At 45.6% G+C, this 16,371-nt stretch overlaps 1 protein-coding gene across 1 annotated transcript in view; it reads left to right on the forward strand.

Annotated features, from left to right (window-relative positions):
• Positions 1-425: 425 nt before the first annotated feature.
• The window catches only part of SHROOM3 (shroom family member 3), a 111,378-nt gene continuing 95,432 nt past the window's right edge, over positions 426-16,371 (forward strand). The window contains exon 1 of the mRNA XM_058024443.1: positions 426-590. Coding sequence (XP_057880426.1) covers positions 426-590 — 165 coding nt within the window. The remainder of the gene's footprint in view (positions 591-16,371) is intronic.

Genomic DNA, 16,371 nt, shown 5'->3' on the forward strand with positions numbered 1-16,371 from the left:
TTCGTTTGGATTTTGGCAATTTACTGGCCGGGGGCTTTTAAATCCATAAACTTTTTCTATTTTTTTTTTTTTCTTTCTTTCTTTCTTTTTTTGCCCCCATCTTTGAAAGTAGTTTTGATCTGCCTAAGGCAGGAAGAGAAATCTTTCCTGAGCTCTCATGCCCAGAGTAGCTGGGAATGGGGAGAGCTCAGTGCTGAAACTAAAATCCCAGTGGAGAAGCGGCGCGGTGAAATGTGGATGGGGCTGTTTTTAACCCATCACCTTGGACTCCAGCTCTGAAGCAGAACTTTCCACTTCAGGCTCTTCTTGTTCCTCCTATTCAGGCATGACTTGCAGTGGACTTCTGGGGACTTTGATTTCCGAGCTGGTCGTTCTGTGACTGCCTGAGTGGGTTTTGTGTTTGCCTGAGTATGTGATTAGGACAGATGAGGATGCTGGACAACATTAACAGCAGCATATCCCCTTCAGAGTGCAGCATCACCCACAAGGGAAGATACATCTACCTGGAGGCACTGCTGCACGGAGGTGCTCCATGGGGATTCACGCTGAAGGGCGGGCTGGAGCATGGAGAGCCATTAATCATCTCCAAGGTAATTGTTCTCATTTTCTGTGCCATGCAAGCAAGCTGGGAGTGGTGCCCGACTCAGAGGGCAAGAGTTGTGGAAGTAACACCGAAATGTTATAGCTGGCCTTGTATTTAGTTGGGTTTTGAGTGCTGAGCACCTGTTTGAGTCAGCAGCTTTGCTCAGGAGCTGCATATTTGAGAAACACAGGAGAGCTCTTGGCATTGTTTAACTATCCAAGTGCAGGTTTTGTCCCACAGGAAGTGGCTGTATTTATTTCACTGCCATCAATGGGAGGGAGCAGGGGACTCTGGTGAAGTGATCTTGTGTCGTGAAGCCGTGCCATATCTGAGCACGGTCAGTAATCCATCCATCCCCGCCACTCCTGAGGTAAAACACCGAGTGCTCCCAGCCACACGGAGGAATGTGCACTAATTAGGAGTGTGTGTGTGAAACTGTGCAGTAAACACTTGCACCTGGTTGGTAAGTGGTTTGCTCACCCTGGTTAGTAAATATCTGTCAAGTATGGTACACCTTCAAGATGTTTACTACTTAATAATTGGGTATTCTCAACAGGCAACTAGAGGCATAGCTCTCAAGGATGTTTTGAGGGGGAAAAATGGGAGAAGGAATTCCTTGTTCTCATCAGAACTGGTGCTGAAGACCACGGATTTTCAAAAGCATCACCCTAAATCTTTGAATATCTAAAATATGTTTGACCTATGACTCTAAAACTGTTCTGAAAATAGGATATAGGTAATTCTGAAATTTCACCTCTAGTGGGTCCTAACCATATGTGTCCTGTGTCATCAATCTGGTGCATTCTGTGTTTATAGTATGTATGTTAAACTACCAGTGCACAAACGGACTTTTGTCCAATCCTACGCCCTCCTGCAAACTGGGATGTATGTGGGGAATTCAATGAATCACAACCAGCAGCAGATACAAGAAAATGCTGATACTCAGAATCAATGTTGTTGAAATCCTTTGCATTTTCAAATCCCGTTGCAATTCCCTGTGCAAACACAATCACATGAAGACTGTCAGTCACTGACATAAATTAGTTATGATTACTACATTTACATGTTGAAAATAAAAAAGGGGGTTCCTATTAAAGTCTTTCCAGCATAAAGGGATTTTAGAAATGTCACACAATCATCTTTCTTGCATCTTTCATCTTCTTGGAGGCAGTTTGGCATAGCCACAGACACAAAAGCCAGCCTCACTGAAATGGTGTTTTAATTTTTCTTTTATAAACACTTGGGACTAACACAGGCTGTTCACTGTTCCTGGCAGTGTTCTGCAGTTGTGAGGTTTTCTGCAGTTTTCTTTTTCCTCTGACATTCCTCTGTGATGTAAAAATTGCACTCCCCCCTTTTTTCTTTTTTTCCTTTTTATTTTTTTTTTAATTGGGGGCAGGGAGACAGAGAGGATGGGAGATGGCTCTGGCTGCTGAACATTAATTAATCTATGGGATTTGGTTTCCACAACAACCAAGCCCCTTAATGTCAAACATGCCCGGAGCGTGCACAGTGCCACTGGGAGCTGTATGACTTGTGCCTGCCTTTCCTGAAACAACACTGCAAAAATGTGCTGGGTTTTATTTTTGGTGGGATTTTCCCTTTTTTCTCCTCGTAGTCCCTGCTTGGTTTGTGCTCAGTGTCAGCATTTCAGTGTTTTGCTCATGCATGGGTGATGCAGAGCTGGAGAATGGCTGCATGTGAAAGCTCTGATTTCTGGAATGCAGGCAGCTCCTGTTTCCTGGTTTCCAGTTTCAACTGAGAAATTCCTCTGGTCCTTCAATTCACTATGTGCTCCTCAGAATTAATTGCATATTACTCATTTAGTTAATTCGATGTTCCTTGCCTGAGTGTACTGTGAAGTAATGAGGATCTGTGGGGAAATGATGAATTATGTTACAGATTTAATTCTGTACAAGAGTGCTTGGAGAATCATAAAAAGTTTTAGGTTGAAAAGGACCATTAAGGATGCAGGCACTGGGAATGATCCAACAACAGTTCCAGATAATACTACAAATGCTTTTTTGCAGCAAATCACTTTACACTGTGGGAAAAAAAAAAAAAAAAGAATCATGCATCAGTTTCTAATAACAAAGTAATTCTTAAGATTCTTAAATGTTTCCCTGAGAGAAGCCTCAGAATAAAGCTTTGTGGAATCCTCCCAGCATGTTTTTATTGTACCAGCAGGAAAGAAGGGGAAGGATGGCAAAAGGTAGGCAGTTGCATGTTCCTTTTCTGCTGCACCTCAAGGAAATGCCCAAAACTCAGCAGCTAAAGGAGCACCAGAATGTCCCTGGGTAGCAGTGGGACAGTGCCCAAAAAGAGGCAAATTAACACCATGTATTTTCCTTTTTATATTAATTGTGTGGTACAGAACATGCAGTCAATGACGTGTGGTCAAATAGTCCTTTGGCAAGAAGGTTCTCACGTTTTTAATTACTTTCCTTTTATAAAAAAACAGGACACTTGCTTGTTTTGGTTTTAGTGTTTACACCCATTGGTGCTTAAAAAGTAACTCAGTGTCCTCAATGTGTCACTAAGGCTTCAAAATGAGTAGAAGTCAGATTCCCTGAAGTGACCTCCACTCCTCTGTTTCTAGACCTTGGGTCCTACAGCTGAATTTCTGATTTTTTGTCATACCTGTTTAGTAATTTAGAACCCTGTAATTGTTGCCCAATTTGAGGATATTTGCTTGCAGTGGAAATTTCATTAAACAAGTGTTTTTTTCATCTGGAAACAGAACTTCAATGACAAATGCCACAGTGATACCAAGTGTTTAATAAGAATCCAATATTCTGTGGCCTCAAAATCATGATAATACCCAGAAGTAAACCCAGATTTCTATTTCCAAATTACTTTTTTGGCTCACCCTTAGCTGCAAAAATGCAAAAATGAAAGCCCTGACTGTTATAGGCAGTAAAGGCAAACTGGTAAGGGAAGGTAAGGTTTCATTCCCTCTCAATTTTCTCTAAGAATTTTTAACCTTAGGTAATTAATGTTAATCAGTCTGAACCATTTTGGAGCCAGGAGAGGTATTTCTGTGGCGTGTTTCTCCTCGCTACACAAACCTTTGGAACAGTTCTGGCTGTTGTAGGCCTCTGAAATGCCCTTTTATTTTGAGCTCCGTGTTGACAATGTTAACAAAGGAGTTGTTTCTCTTGCCTAGGAATTAAAGCATCCAAAGCCTTCTCCCTGGGATGGTGGCTGTGTGGGAACACTTTTCACATGCTGTGCTGGAGTTCATGGGTTCCCTTCACTCAAAAGGGCAGGTCGTTTGCAGGGACCTCATGCCAAAAGCATGACACAAACTCTGAGGTTTACGTCTCAGCAGGGATGTAGGAAGCAATAAAAGTTTAATAATAATGGGAATTGTTTGGGGCAGAGCCTGAGAAATAATCTGGAATTCTTGTTAGGTGTTTAAATCTTGTCTGGAGCCTGATCCAAACTCTGATGGTTTGTGCTCTCAGTCAGTGCTTGCAGGGGCTGGACCCAGCTGCCTTCACAAGGCTCCCTTGCCTGTGCTACTTCTCTGGTATTTTTGGTTGAGGGAGCTCAAAGAGCACTTAGTGATGTGCAGTGGGAATTGTTCCACCATTCTTGACAAAACAAAACTCAAAAGGCCATTCTGTACCCAGCTGGTCCACAGACACTTAGCCCTGTCTGATCCAAACATTGTTTGTGTTCTCCCAGTAGCAGGAGCTCGTAGCTTTCCCTTCTTGAATGTCCAGAGTCCCCTTAAACAAAATAAAATTATCTTATGCACTGACAGGCAAAGTTCCTGTGCACTGTTCCCTGCATCCCTTGGTGTGACAAGTGGCAGTTTAGGAACTGTTACCCTTTTTGTAGGGCTGCAGGCACAAAACCCATGGCCCATGCTCACGTTAGGGAGGCTTCTCTGAAGCTGGCAGAGTCATGAGAGACTTGTTGGCCTGGGCATTAGGACATGAAACTGAGCCAGAGGCACAGTGACATCTTCTGTGATTTATTTGCAATTTATTGTAATTTCTCTTTGGACATTTCCACCCCTGTTGCTGTCAATATGGACTTTGTTTTTCTCCTTGCTGCTGAGGAATAGCTCAGTGTGTTGTTAATTTTTGACAAAACCACCCCTTCTCACCCTTTATCTTTGAATATTCTGCAAGTGGGCCGGTGATGGTGAGGGGTCCACGGTGCAAAATCATCTGCTGGCACATCTGGCTCCTGCTGCAGGCAGTGCACAAGGCAGAGGTCTGATCCCAGAAACCAAGGGGATGTGGATGCTGCAGACTGGCAGCTGCCACAGTAACTGTGAGGAAGCAGCAGGCAGTTCCTCACCCCTCTTCCTGGCTTCCCAGGGCTCACATCAGGGCCTCTCCAAAGACTGCTGATGGCAGCACAAGGGACTACCTTTGCTTAAAGCGAGGGAGTTGCTGCATGAAAAGGCTTCTATTGTCAGCCCCCCCATCAGGCTGCCGAGCATTCTCCAGCACAAAAAGACTTCTGTTCACTTCCACAGCACTGCATTAGCAGCCACAGGCAAGCCCAGAGCCTGACATGGGCAGGGTCAGGGCAGCTCTCAGACTGCTGAGGGGGCACTACCAGCTTGCTGTGGTGCATCCCAGGGAGCCTGGCTGCAGGGAATACCATACTTGTCCCAGGCTGTGAATCCCAAGGGGCGCAAACAACTATGTTGTGAATGTGTCTGTGGAAGGAAAAGATGATGAAAAGGATTTCTTTGTGCTGAGAAGGGGTGGGGATGGCAGCTGCCAGATGTTGGGGTCCAGCTGACCAGTCATGCTTTAGTTTCCTCCTCAGCAGAGGTCAGCCCAAGCTGTGAGGTTTTGGCCTAAATCCACTAAATCCTCTGAAAGATCAGGTCTCCACCCCTCATGGCTGCCACAGGAGTTACTGAGTGTCATATCCTCCAAAGTCACAGAAAGGTATAAGGGAAGAAATGTTTTCCTCTCAGGACAGAGAGGAATCCTATGTGATTAAACATAACACATAATCTTTAAGGTCCAGAAATGAAGCCTTTGTGAATCCTGCCCTGGCTTTACCTTGCGTGAAACATTAGACAGAAGAATGCCACATATCCTTGGCTGTAGCAGATACAGCCTTTACCACAGTTCTTGGGAGCCCAAGGCATAGGATGAAAACCCATCATTGATAATAGAGCTGGAGCTGAGCTAATCTCATCTCAAATTTCATCATTGTTTCCCTTCAGGAACTTTTGAGGAAGCTCAAAATTGGGAAGCATGAATCCAGCATAGGTTTATTGCACAGGAAGTATTCACCCAGTGACAGGATCCCAGGGAGCAGCTGGAGCTGTGTCAGGAGGTGTTTGGCTGAATATTAGGAAAAGGTTCTTCACCCAGAGGGTGGTCAGGCACTGAACAGGCTCCCCAGGGCCTGCCAGAGCACAAGGAGTGCTTGGAAAATGCTCCCAGGCACATGGTGGTCTCGTGCAGAGCCAGCAGTTGGACTTGATGATCCTTATGGGTCCCTTCCAACTCAGAATATTCTCTGAACCAGTCAGAATTGGGAGGGAAGTGAAAATGAGGTGAGCTGTAATTTGCTTTCCAACAAACTCTGATAGTCAAAGGAACAAGTGCAGAGGCCTTTGAAGATAGACTGCTAAGGCAGAAAATTTCTGTAACTCATTTGTGTACTTCCAAAGCCTGGAGTGAATCCCCATTCAGTGGCAGCAGAGAGCATCCAAGGCAGTGCCAGGAAACCCCGAAAGATGTTGGTACCCATCAGTACCAACTGAGTACACCCAAGAGGTGGAAAAAAACTTTCCAAATGTTGTTTGTTTTAAGCAAGAGAAAGTTTGTGTCCACTCATTCACACAGCTGAACCAGAAATAGAATTCCCATCTTTCCATTTTTAGCCAACCACTGCCTAAATCATAAAAAAAACCCCAACAAATAAATGATTCCAGGTTTCTTGGTCAACTGAAATTAGGAGAAGAACAACAGGAGGAGAACAAGAGCAGCTTATCCAGGACACAGCTTGTTAACATCCTAACTGGTATTCAAGCATAATATTAATTTTTCACACTTGCATTAAAAAATCCCACCAAAAAAAAATCGAACCCCAGTGAAGAATGATTCCTGCTGATAAGAAAATCACTGTGCTTAAATTCATTAATAGAATAGGCTGTGGGATACATTTCAAAGCACGGGGTGAGAAATAAGCTCCCAAATCCCATTAAGAAATAACAGGATTTATGTGCATTCCTCCCATATATTAACTTTCCCCTCTGGAAACGTCTTGTGGTGAGCTGGTGCCATTTTCCAGGCAGATGCAGTGTTTTGCAGTTCCCACAGACTCGCCAGATAATCTGGCAGCCTGAAAGCTATTGCCCATTCTGCCCAAGAATGGGGATTTTGCGAGGCCCGGCCGCATGAGGAGCTTGGCTGGGTCGCACATTCTGCAGCGCTGCCGTCAGCAGCTCCAGCCTCTGCAACCCGGCCAGCGCAGATCCAGCACATCCTGGGGCTTACAGCCACTCTGGGTAGCAGAGCATTTGCTGAACGTGACATGCAGGGTGCCATTTGTGAGCTGAAGTCTTCAGGGGATTGGTTTGTAGGATCAGCAGGGTCTGAAAATTTCCCAATACCTGTAGAGAACTGCTGACCCCCTGAGAAGGAGTGTTCACTGTAGCCCTATTACCTTGTTTTTCTGTTGAGTTTGTAGGCAGTATTTATTTTCTCTATCATGGTAGTGGCAGCAGGATAAAGGTAAAAGCTAAAGAAATGTGCTTCCAGGTGGTTGGAAGTTATGATACAGTCACGAGATGTAACTATAAAACCCCAAATGTGGGGATGGGTGAAGAGTGAAGCAAGAGTCTGCAAATGCAGCAGCAAGTTTACTACCTCATACAAGAATGATGATGATGTTGCTTCAGATTTATGCATCATTTAATACTGGATTTTAAGATGTTTACAATGGCACGTAATTGCTGGAATAATAGTGCCCTTGAAAACTTGCAGTAGTGCCAGATCCATTATTGCTTTCTTTTAAAATTTTTCTGTAAAAATACGTGTTCTTTAAAGAAACGCCGCATTTAGAAAAGTGGATTGGTCCCCAGTGTCAGACCTCATGTTTTCATACACTGATTGATGCCCACTCTTGCCAGTGGACTGAGATAGACCCACATTTCTCAAATACAGTCTCATAGAAACTGGGAAATGAGCTGATGGAATCCAGACCAAAGATCTGGCTGTTTTCCAGGGGCAAATACACGGCAAGACAGATTTCAAGAGAGAGGCTTGAAATGGAGAGAGAAATGTGAAACATTTGGGCAGCGAGGGGTGAGGTCATGGGGGGAATCTTCATTTTCTCAATGGTCCCTCTCCCCTCCCTCCTGCCCTGCTCCATTTGGTGTTTGCTTAAAAGCAGTTGCCAGTGTTTGTTGAATAGTGTCAGCACAGAAGGGATGCAGCCACTGACCTGACTAAAAGGCAATAGCAAAAGGTTAGCAGAATTAGTCTTGTACTGCAGACTTGTATTAATAGTTGTATTGTGGGGTTGTTGGCACCAACTCTGCAATTAAATAAGTTGTTGGCACTCTTCCCTAGGTTAAATTGCTATGGCAGTTCCCCCTGCTTGCAAGTCAATGAATACAACACTTTTGGGGAGGCAAGTTCAAACATTTTTGTTCTTTGCGGATTCTGCACATTTGTGGTCTCAAGCTAAGAGGTTTCTGCTGGCTTTCCAAGCAGACCTCTGTTGTTGTTCTGTCTCTGCAAACAGCCTGTGCAAACTAATGCTGGAACAACCAAGCAGGGAAGGAGGTGGCTGAGGGAGACACCACAAAAGACTGATGGAGAAACAAATGCCCTTAGAAGAGGTCCTTGCTTTCTCTCCTGCCCAGATCCACAGATGTTTCTTAGCACTGGGCTATTGTTGGAGAGGATTAGTTTTCCATCACAGCTTCATCAAGGGCAACTTAGCCTTTTTGCTAGGCCAAAAACACAGCCACAGACAGGGGAGGGGAGGGACTGCCTGCTTCTCCTTGCCCATAAGTGCAGAGCAGCCCCTTTGCCAGCCTAAGGCCCTACTCCCTCCTGCTTTAGTCAGTGGCAGTCAGGCTTGGCCAGGTGTCCCCACACTCCTCTGTGCCATTCTGCAGGAACCACTCTCAGCAATACACCACCACAGCTGGAAAAACTTTGGATTTTCAATTTATTAACAGTTCCTTCTACTTTGGGAACAGAAGTTCTTGTGCTTCTTTTTGAGCTGCCTCTAATGTAGCAACACATTGACCTGCCAGCAGCACCTGTGTCCTCACCTGCTCACTAAGGGGTACATCCAAAAATCACTCTACCCTCCATGTAGTCCAGTCCCTGTAAACTCCAGGCACAAGAACTGCAGGTGCTTCAGTCTTTCTTTTCCTGTAGACAGTGTGGAAAGGCAGCAAGACCATGGGGAGACTGTGCTCTGTACAGTCTGAGCTGAGAAACCTGTAGAGAGAACATCCAAGATTTCTAAAAAACTGCTGCTATGCAAAAAAATGTCTAGGCACAACTTTCATCTGTGCTTTCCTTAAGACTGGCTGTTATTTAACCAAGTGTTGGACATTAATCATGAACTGCAGTTGGAGGTTTCCCTGCCCAGCAGGCACATGGGCTTTTTCTGGTTCATATCACTGTTTGACGGAGACTGATGGAGAGTGAACTGTGAACACACCAAGAGAAGCTGGAGGTTTGGAGGAAGGAGTAAGCAGAAGCAACAGTAAGTACGCTTGGGTGACTCAGTGTTTCTATGACTTGTTGTGTATCTCGTCAGCTGCTGAAACAAAAGGTTCCTGTGCTGCTTGGAGCTGAAGAGAACCAGGGTGAGCATCTATTGTTCTGTAGGGTTTATTCTTCTCAGGTTGGGATCTTGTCAGCTCTCATTAGCTTAACAGGATGGACTGTGTCCCCCCTTGGATGGGGGAGTTTGCAAGGCAAAGAGAAATGACACAAAGTGGCTCAGTCTGTGGTCCTGCTCCCGCTGAGTCAGTGCTGAATCACTGACCCCTCGGGGTTTGTGGGGAGAGGGTGTGATAGCCCTGCTCTGGGAGACCTCCTGCCTCTGGTGATGAGATATTAGAGAAGCTCAGGGTGGCATATTGTACTAGGGGAAAAATGTGATGCCACAAGCTAAATTCTGGTCGGGATAAATCACATGGCAACAACAGCATTATCATCTTGATTTTTCCTGAGTCACATTAAGCCCTCTTTGTAATTCACAGGGGGGTGTAGTCTGCCCCTGTACTTTTGGTGACTAGTTGTGGACCAAGCACAATCCTCAGTCAAATGTCTTTGGTTAGTTGCTGACTCTTCAGCACTCCAGAGTGAGTCTGCTTCTCTTTAGGGTAATTTGAAAATGGAGGCAGTATCCTGCCATTTCCAGCAAAGGCATTATCTTCCCTCGTGCCTGTGGCCGTGGCATTCCCCAATGACTGGAAGGGAGCATATCAATCCAGTGGCAATTGGAGCTGAGTTGGCCCCTGCATCCCTGTGAGATGTCACAGACCAGCTTCACAGCAATACCTAGAAATTTGCGAGGTGAGATTATTGTGCCAGAGGATGGCTTTAAAGTACTTCCTATCAAGGGAACTCAAGGCAATTACCTCTCTATGTGCTAAAAGTCGGGAATGTGGGAGCTGGGTAAGGAAGCCAAAGTTAGAGAGATGCCTTTCTGCAACGCGAGATAAGAGACTGGGCCTTTCCAAGCTCTGTAGCTATCCCTGAAAATTCCCAAGCCAAGACAAAAAGAAAGGGAAAGAAAAAACCAAGATGGATAAAAGGAAAAGGATATGGCTGTCTCATAGCTGCTCAACAGGCAACCCTGAGATCCCTCTGGCAAGAGCAACTGAAGCTGAATTTGTCATTGTTTGGCTTGTGTCACCCAGCTGGTCGGGTCAGAGAGCTTCTCTGACCTGAGTCCACGAGTGATGGACGGGTCTGTAGCAGGCATTATCACAACATAATCACATGGAGTGAAAGGAAAACCCTGTGTGCCTTTCTTAACTTCTCTCCCTGTTCTCCAAATCTTTAGGATAATACATCTTTTCTTATTTTACTCTGAATCCGTTAATGCTTCTGTTGTGTAATAAGGTTTTCACAGCAAAATATGGCCTGGAGAGTAGTAAATGGAATTCTTCCAAGGATCCCCAAAGATCTGCAAAGATTCTGTTGCACTGCTAAAGGAAGCATTAATCATGGCCAGAAATATTTCCTGCTGGGTTGTAGTATGCTTTCTGATTTCCTCCTTCCCTCAGGCACTAGTGGAAATTCCATCTGATAAGAAGGTGCGGGTTTTGGGGGTTTTTTTGCTGGTTTAAGTTAGCTAAATTGGTTATGGAATGGAACAGGGGGTCTGTAACTTCTTAGTGGTGTTACTGCTCTTGCCAAAACTAACAATGGCCAGGAAGAAAAATGCTGGAAACCCAAAGATCCTGGTCAGGAGGAGAACAGAGGAGGAATTTTCTTGGCCTGGTGGCTTATGAAATTCCTTTTCTCTTTCTGAATATCTGGATATATGTGTGTTGCTGGCTTGGGGGCAGCGTAGGAGATTTGGATTTGTGCATTTGGATCAGGCAGTGTCAGGAGTTTGGTTGTTCACTTGGATTTACAGTTTTTATTTACTCACAGCATATTGACCATGGCATGAATACTAATTTTTAATACAAGCAAAGCTTAAAGAACATAGAACTATGTAATATTCTTGGTTTGGTGGTCTGTATAAAGAGACTGGTTCTTGTGGACCCTGAAACAAAATCATGGCAAGATGCGAAGAATAGAAAAAAATGAGGGACCAGTGCTGAACTGACAAGTTTTGTTTGACCCTGTATAATAAATGCAGGGGAACTTGGAAATGAAAATGATCACCACAAGCAAACCTGAAGTATTCTACTTTAAAAATGTCAAAGCTAAAAGTTTCAACCCTTAAAAGCTATTCCTGCTTTCATGCCTGTTGGGGAGCAACGCCCCTTGCTGCATTTAACCTGCATGTGGAAGCAGCCTTGTTCTTGCCACTGGAATCACTGTAGTTAAATGAGGGTGCCCCACTCTTGTCTTTTAAACTAAAGCTCTGCTTGAATGTGGAGTAATTTAGCTCTCATCCCACCTATGAATGACACTCCTTATTATCTTTGGGGCTTATTTTGACCTTTTGTCTTCTGGTGAAATGGAGCTGAACCTTGCCAGAATCCCCCTTTTAAGACCTTTTCTTAATAGTACAAGGGATATCTTAAGCTCCTAGGAAAACTTAGGTAGTGAGGCAGAATTTTCATAAAGGAATGGATGTGATAATATCACTGGATATTATTCCTGTGCATGTAATATTTCTAATGGAGAAAGATATTTTCCCTTATTATTATTGATAACTGGAGCTGAGTGAAAAATAGATTTTCAGGTCAGTGGATGTTAAAAAAATATTTGCACTGGTTTCAGATGGTTTGTTTCAATAACATTTTTAGTTTTGACAATTCCCAGAGATAGCTTCAGCTACCAAAATCAAATCAAGTAATGACACACTAATTTAAATTGAAAAATTGTACCTTTTTGTTTTAAAAATAGTGACCTTCAGGCTGTTTGGTTTTTAATTAATATCTTATGGGAATCAGTATGTGTTGGGAAGTGTTTTCACTATTAACATGACACCAATTGGATTTAATCACTGTTATGGTTTGGGCCTGGCAAAGCCAGAGCCCCCATGAGGACACCTTCTCCCCGGTGTCTGCTGCGAGATGTGACCAGGAATAAACAAAGCAGGCTCCAACTTCAACATACAGAAAAGTTTATTAACTAAGCTACATACAAACAATTACTAAACTACACACAAACACTAAACTACACATACACAAAGGAAAAAAAAAAAAAAATCATAAGGAGAATGAAAACTACACAGAAACACTTCCCCCTCCTCCTCCAGATCCCCGTACAATTCATCTCCCAAAATTATCCACACTCCCAAAATTATTCACACTCCGTCTGGCACCACCCTTTAGATTGGTCAAACTTTCAACTCCTCAAGAGGAGAGGGAGTCCTTCCATGTGTCATGGTGGCCTTTTCCGTCCTTGTTCCGGTGCTCTCACCACCGAACAGGGATCAGGGCTGCTTCCAGGGTTGTCTTTTTAAGGATGCTATGTCCAGTTCCAGAAAAGCACAGTATCTCACCTTCTCATCCTCTGGGACATCCGTCCCCCCCATATTTTATATACCCCCTGGGGCCGAGGGGTCCACACACTGACTCTTCTTTGGCTCTGGGACATTTCTCCCCCTGGACTCAGTCTCTGTATCTCACGGAAACATAGCTCTGTCCATGACTACACAAAAGAGTCCAGCATTAAATGCCACTCCATCTTCTCCATTCTTTCAACATCTCTCACTCTCTCTCTCTCTCTGGTCCAGACCTCCATCACTCGTTCATTACCTTCATCCTCCTCCTCTCTTATCACTCGTCTGGGAAGGGTTAATGTTCTGTAAGGCCTTCATTGTCCAAAAAAAGGGTTAAAAACCTCCTCCAGGCGGCTGGACTCCTGGCTACACCCCCCCCCCCCCCCATCTCCTCAGCTGGGCTGCCTGCTGCCAGGACATATTTACTGAGTTTCAAGGTAACACAGGCTGCACTCTCTCTCTCTCTCTGTCTGTCTCCAAAAGGGGGGGGGGGGGGGGGGGAATGGCTGCCCGATGTCTCTTGTTGCTCTCCACCCTTCCATCCTCCAAGGCCTTCTCACTCCCATCTCTGTCCAGGCCCAGGCCTACCGCATGGCTGCCCCTCCCCCGCCCAGCAGCAGCGGCTGGACAGGGGAGAGCTCCGACCTGCGTCCCTCGAACCCGAAGCTCTGCTTTTAACCCCTGGGTGTTCTCGGAGGTGTGTCCTAAAACCCACTGGTTATCCCAGGTGCCAATATCAAAATCCAAGCACCCATTGGTTTGACCACAACATCCCAGAATTCCCACTTCTTCCTGGTCAAACCACCACAATCACCCAAGTCACATAGGCATTAGAAAAGTTTTTGGGCAGTCGTTAAAGCAAAGTAGATGAGAACTGGATTTGCAGGAGCACTCAGTGTCCAGAGAAGTTTCCCTGGTTCTTGTTTGAATACCCATAAAAAATCTGGCTTTGTCACTCAAGTTCCCTGTTGGCAATTGCTCTTGTTTATTCACCCAGGGGTCTCACCCGTGATGCCTTTCCACCTTTTGGGAGGGGATATTGTGGCCCTTTGCCCATGAATGCTCCAGTGCAGAAAGGCAGGGAGAGTCATCCTGTAATGACCACCATGCCCAGGCGTGTCAGGGGCACTGGAGTTCCCTCTGCCTGAGCTAAAAAGCTCAGCTCTAAGCAGAAGCTTGGATGGAACTGGGTAAGGCCAGGAAGGAGGCACTGTGTGCTCAGCATCTGTGCTTAACCTCCCCACACAGCCCAGGCTGCCCAAAACTTGTTATTTCAACTATTCCAAATCACTTGTGAGATTTGTCTCTAAGTCTAGAGACAGCACTAATCCAGGCAAAGAGGTTTTCGTAGTGTAAGGCTTGGCAATAGAGGAGCTTGTGAGGGTGAGGCAGCTTTTCTTAAAGCTGGTGTATGCACACCAATCTGGTACTTGTGTGCAGTGTGAGCCACTGGCTTTGTGCATCCTGCAAGTGTCTAAGGCTGGGCTGGACAGGGCTTGGAGCAACCTGGGATAGTGAAAGGTGTCCCTGCCCATGGCAGGAGGGTGAAACTACATGGTCTTTATGGTCCTTTCCAACCCAAACCCTAGGTGATTGTAAAATGGATATACCCCATAGGCTCCATTTGCATGGGAGCCATAGGTTTGGGTTACAGTGTCCCAGGCCTCCAAACATGCCTGTAGCTAGCTGCTCCTTGCTGGGCTTTGCTGGCCTGGTGGAGCATGCTGTGGAGGTGGCAGCTACAGTGAGCCATGCAACCCAACGTGCCTGTAGCTTGCCGCTCCTTGTGGGGCTTTGCTGGCCTGGTGGACATGCTGTGGAGATGGCAGCTACCTGTGTGCTGGTGAACCCTCCAGCAGCAATGTCAGCTGGAAAGTCAGAGTCTTGGTGTTTGTGCCCACCCTTGCTCTCAGCTCAGCGTTGCTCGGGCTGTAATTCCCAGCCCGTGAGGCCTCGGCCCCAGGAGCGGCCCAGGAGCCGCGGTGGTGGCTGTGTCCCGCCCGGGCCAGGCCCGGGTTAGCTGAGGACAGCTCCGCTGCCCGCGGCCCACGGGAACGGGCGGGCGGCGTTGGAGCGAGCCCGGGATGGGTGCGTGTGTGCGCTAATGAGGCCCAGGGGTGCTGCCAGCCGGGCCTCTGCGAGGGCACTGCGCGCATGAGTGCACCAAGAATGCGCCGGCTATTCAGCAGTAATAAGTTTTTATAAGCACACGTTTCTGACCATGTCAAATTTTGTACCCATTCAGCTGCTAAAATCCATGGAATTTGACACTGGGGAAACAATCACATTTGAGAGGAGCTTGTACAAAGGGGAACTCACATTGCTTCCCAGCTAGAGCCTGAGCAGTTGATTGGCTTTTCTAACACAATATCACACATTTATTCCTTAAGCAAGATTAAAAGTTTAGAAGAAGAAAGATTAGTCAGCAAGATTAGAATAGAAAACATTCTTAGAGAGTTGTATTTTCCGTAAAGAATCATCTGCTCTCCGCAACTGCAAAAAAGTAAAAGGACATTTTTTTTCTTCCACAGTTTTGAATAGCACAGGTCTACAAACACAAAAATGGGGCCTAGTCCATTCTCAGCTCACAAGTCCCATTATTTTCTCTAATATTACCTATGTGGGTAAAGTAAAACACGCTCAAGGGTATGATTAAAGTGAGCAAACAGGAAAGAGTCATATTCCTGGAGGTCTTGGTGTCCCAATACCTAGAAAACAGCAGCAGATGCTGATGTGCCCAAGGGGTTTCCACACTGACATGAGGGGAATGCAATATCTTCTCCATTAGAAAAAAATACACAATTTAAATAATGGAAAATCACTGGTGAGAGAGACCCAGTAAGCATCAAGGAGTGACAGCCACCACCACTGCACTAGCAACAAGGTGTCATCCTTGTTAAAAACAAAGAAGGTTCTTAGGTTGCTCTCTTTGCCTTCCTGGATGAAGTGTTGAAGTACAGGAGATGAAGTCTTATTTCCCACACTGCTGGTGTGATATCAGTTTACCACAATAACTGCTCTCTGGAAAAATAAACATTAGCTCAGCAGAAGGCAAACTGCAAAACACAAAGAGATGGAATATTAAGGAAATGGTGAGCAGTCACTTGAGCTTGCAGAGGAGCACTTAACTTTCTCACCCCAGGGGCTTGAGCGAGGTGAGAGGAGTTCCTGGGACTCACTAACCACAGTTCATTGGAAGCTTTTGCTGTGGGGTGATCGAATCTTAAGAACCTGCATGGGAACTGACCGGAGATTAGGAGCAAATAATAAAAGTGAAACCAGCTTACAGGCCTGATCCTTCTGGACTGTGCCTTTGGGTAGGTTCATTCCTGGGCAGTGAGGAAAGCAGAGTGCTTCAAGAGAAGGGGCCCTGCAGCAGGACCAGGGAGCTGCTGCTTACAATCCAGTCCTGCCTCGGGCCCTCACTTGTGCCCTCTGTTACCTAACTTCTGTTTTGGGGCCGTTTGAGGTCTTCTTGCTGGCACACAGGAGGTGCAAGAGAAGAGCAGACATATAACACAGTCTTAGGTGTAGGTGATGGGCCACGAGAATAAGATGGACACAAAGGGCTTTTTGGGGTGTTGCACAGCAAGGGCTTTGAAGAAATACCCTTGAGTGCCTCTGTGAGGAGCATG

The sequence above is a fragment of the Melospiza georgiana genome, chromosome 5, assembly GCF_028018845.1.
Source record: "Melospiza georgiana isolate bMelGeo1 chromosome 5, bMelGeo1.pri, whole genome shotgun sequence".
Taxonomy (NCBI): domain Eukaryota; kingdom Metazoa; phylum Chordata; class Aves; order Passeriformes; family Passerellidae; genus Melospiza; species Melospiza georgiana.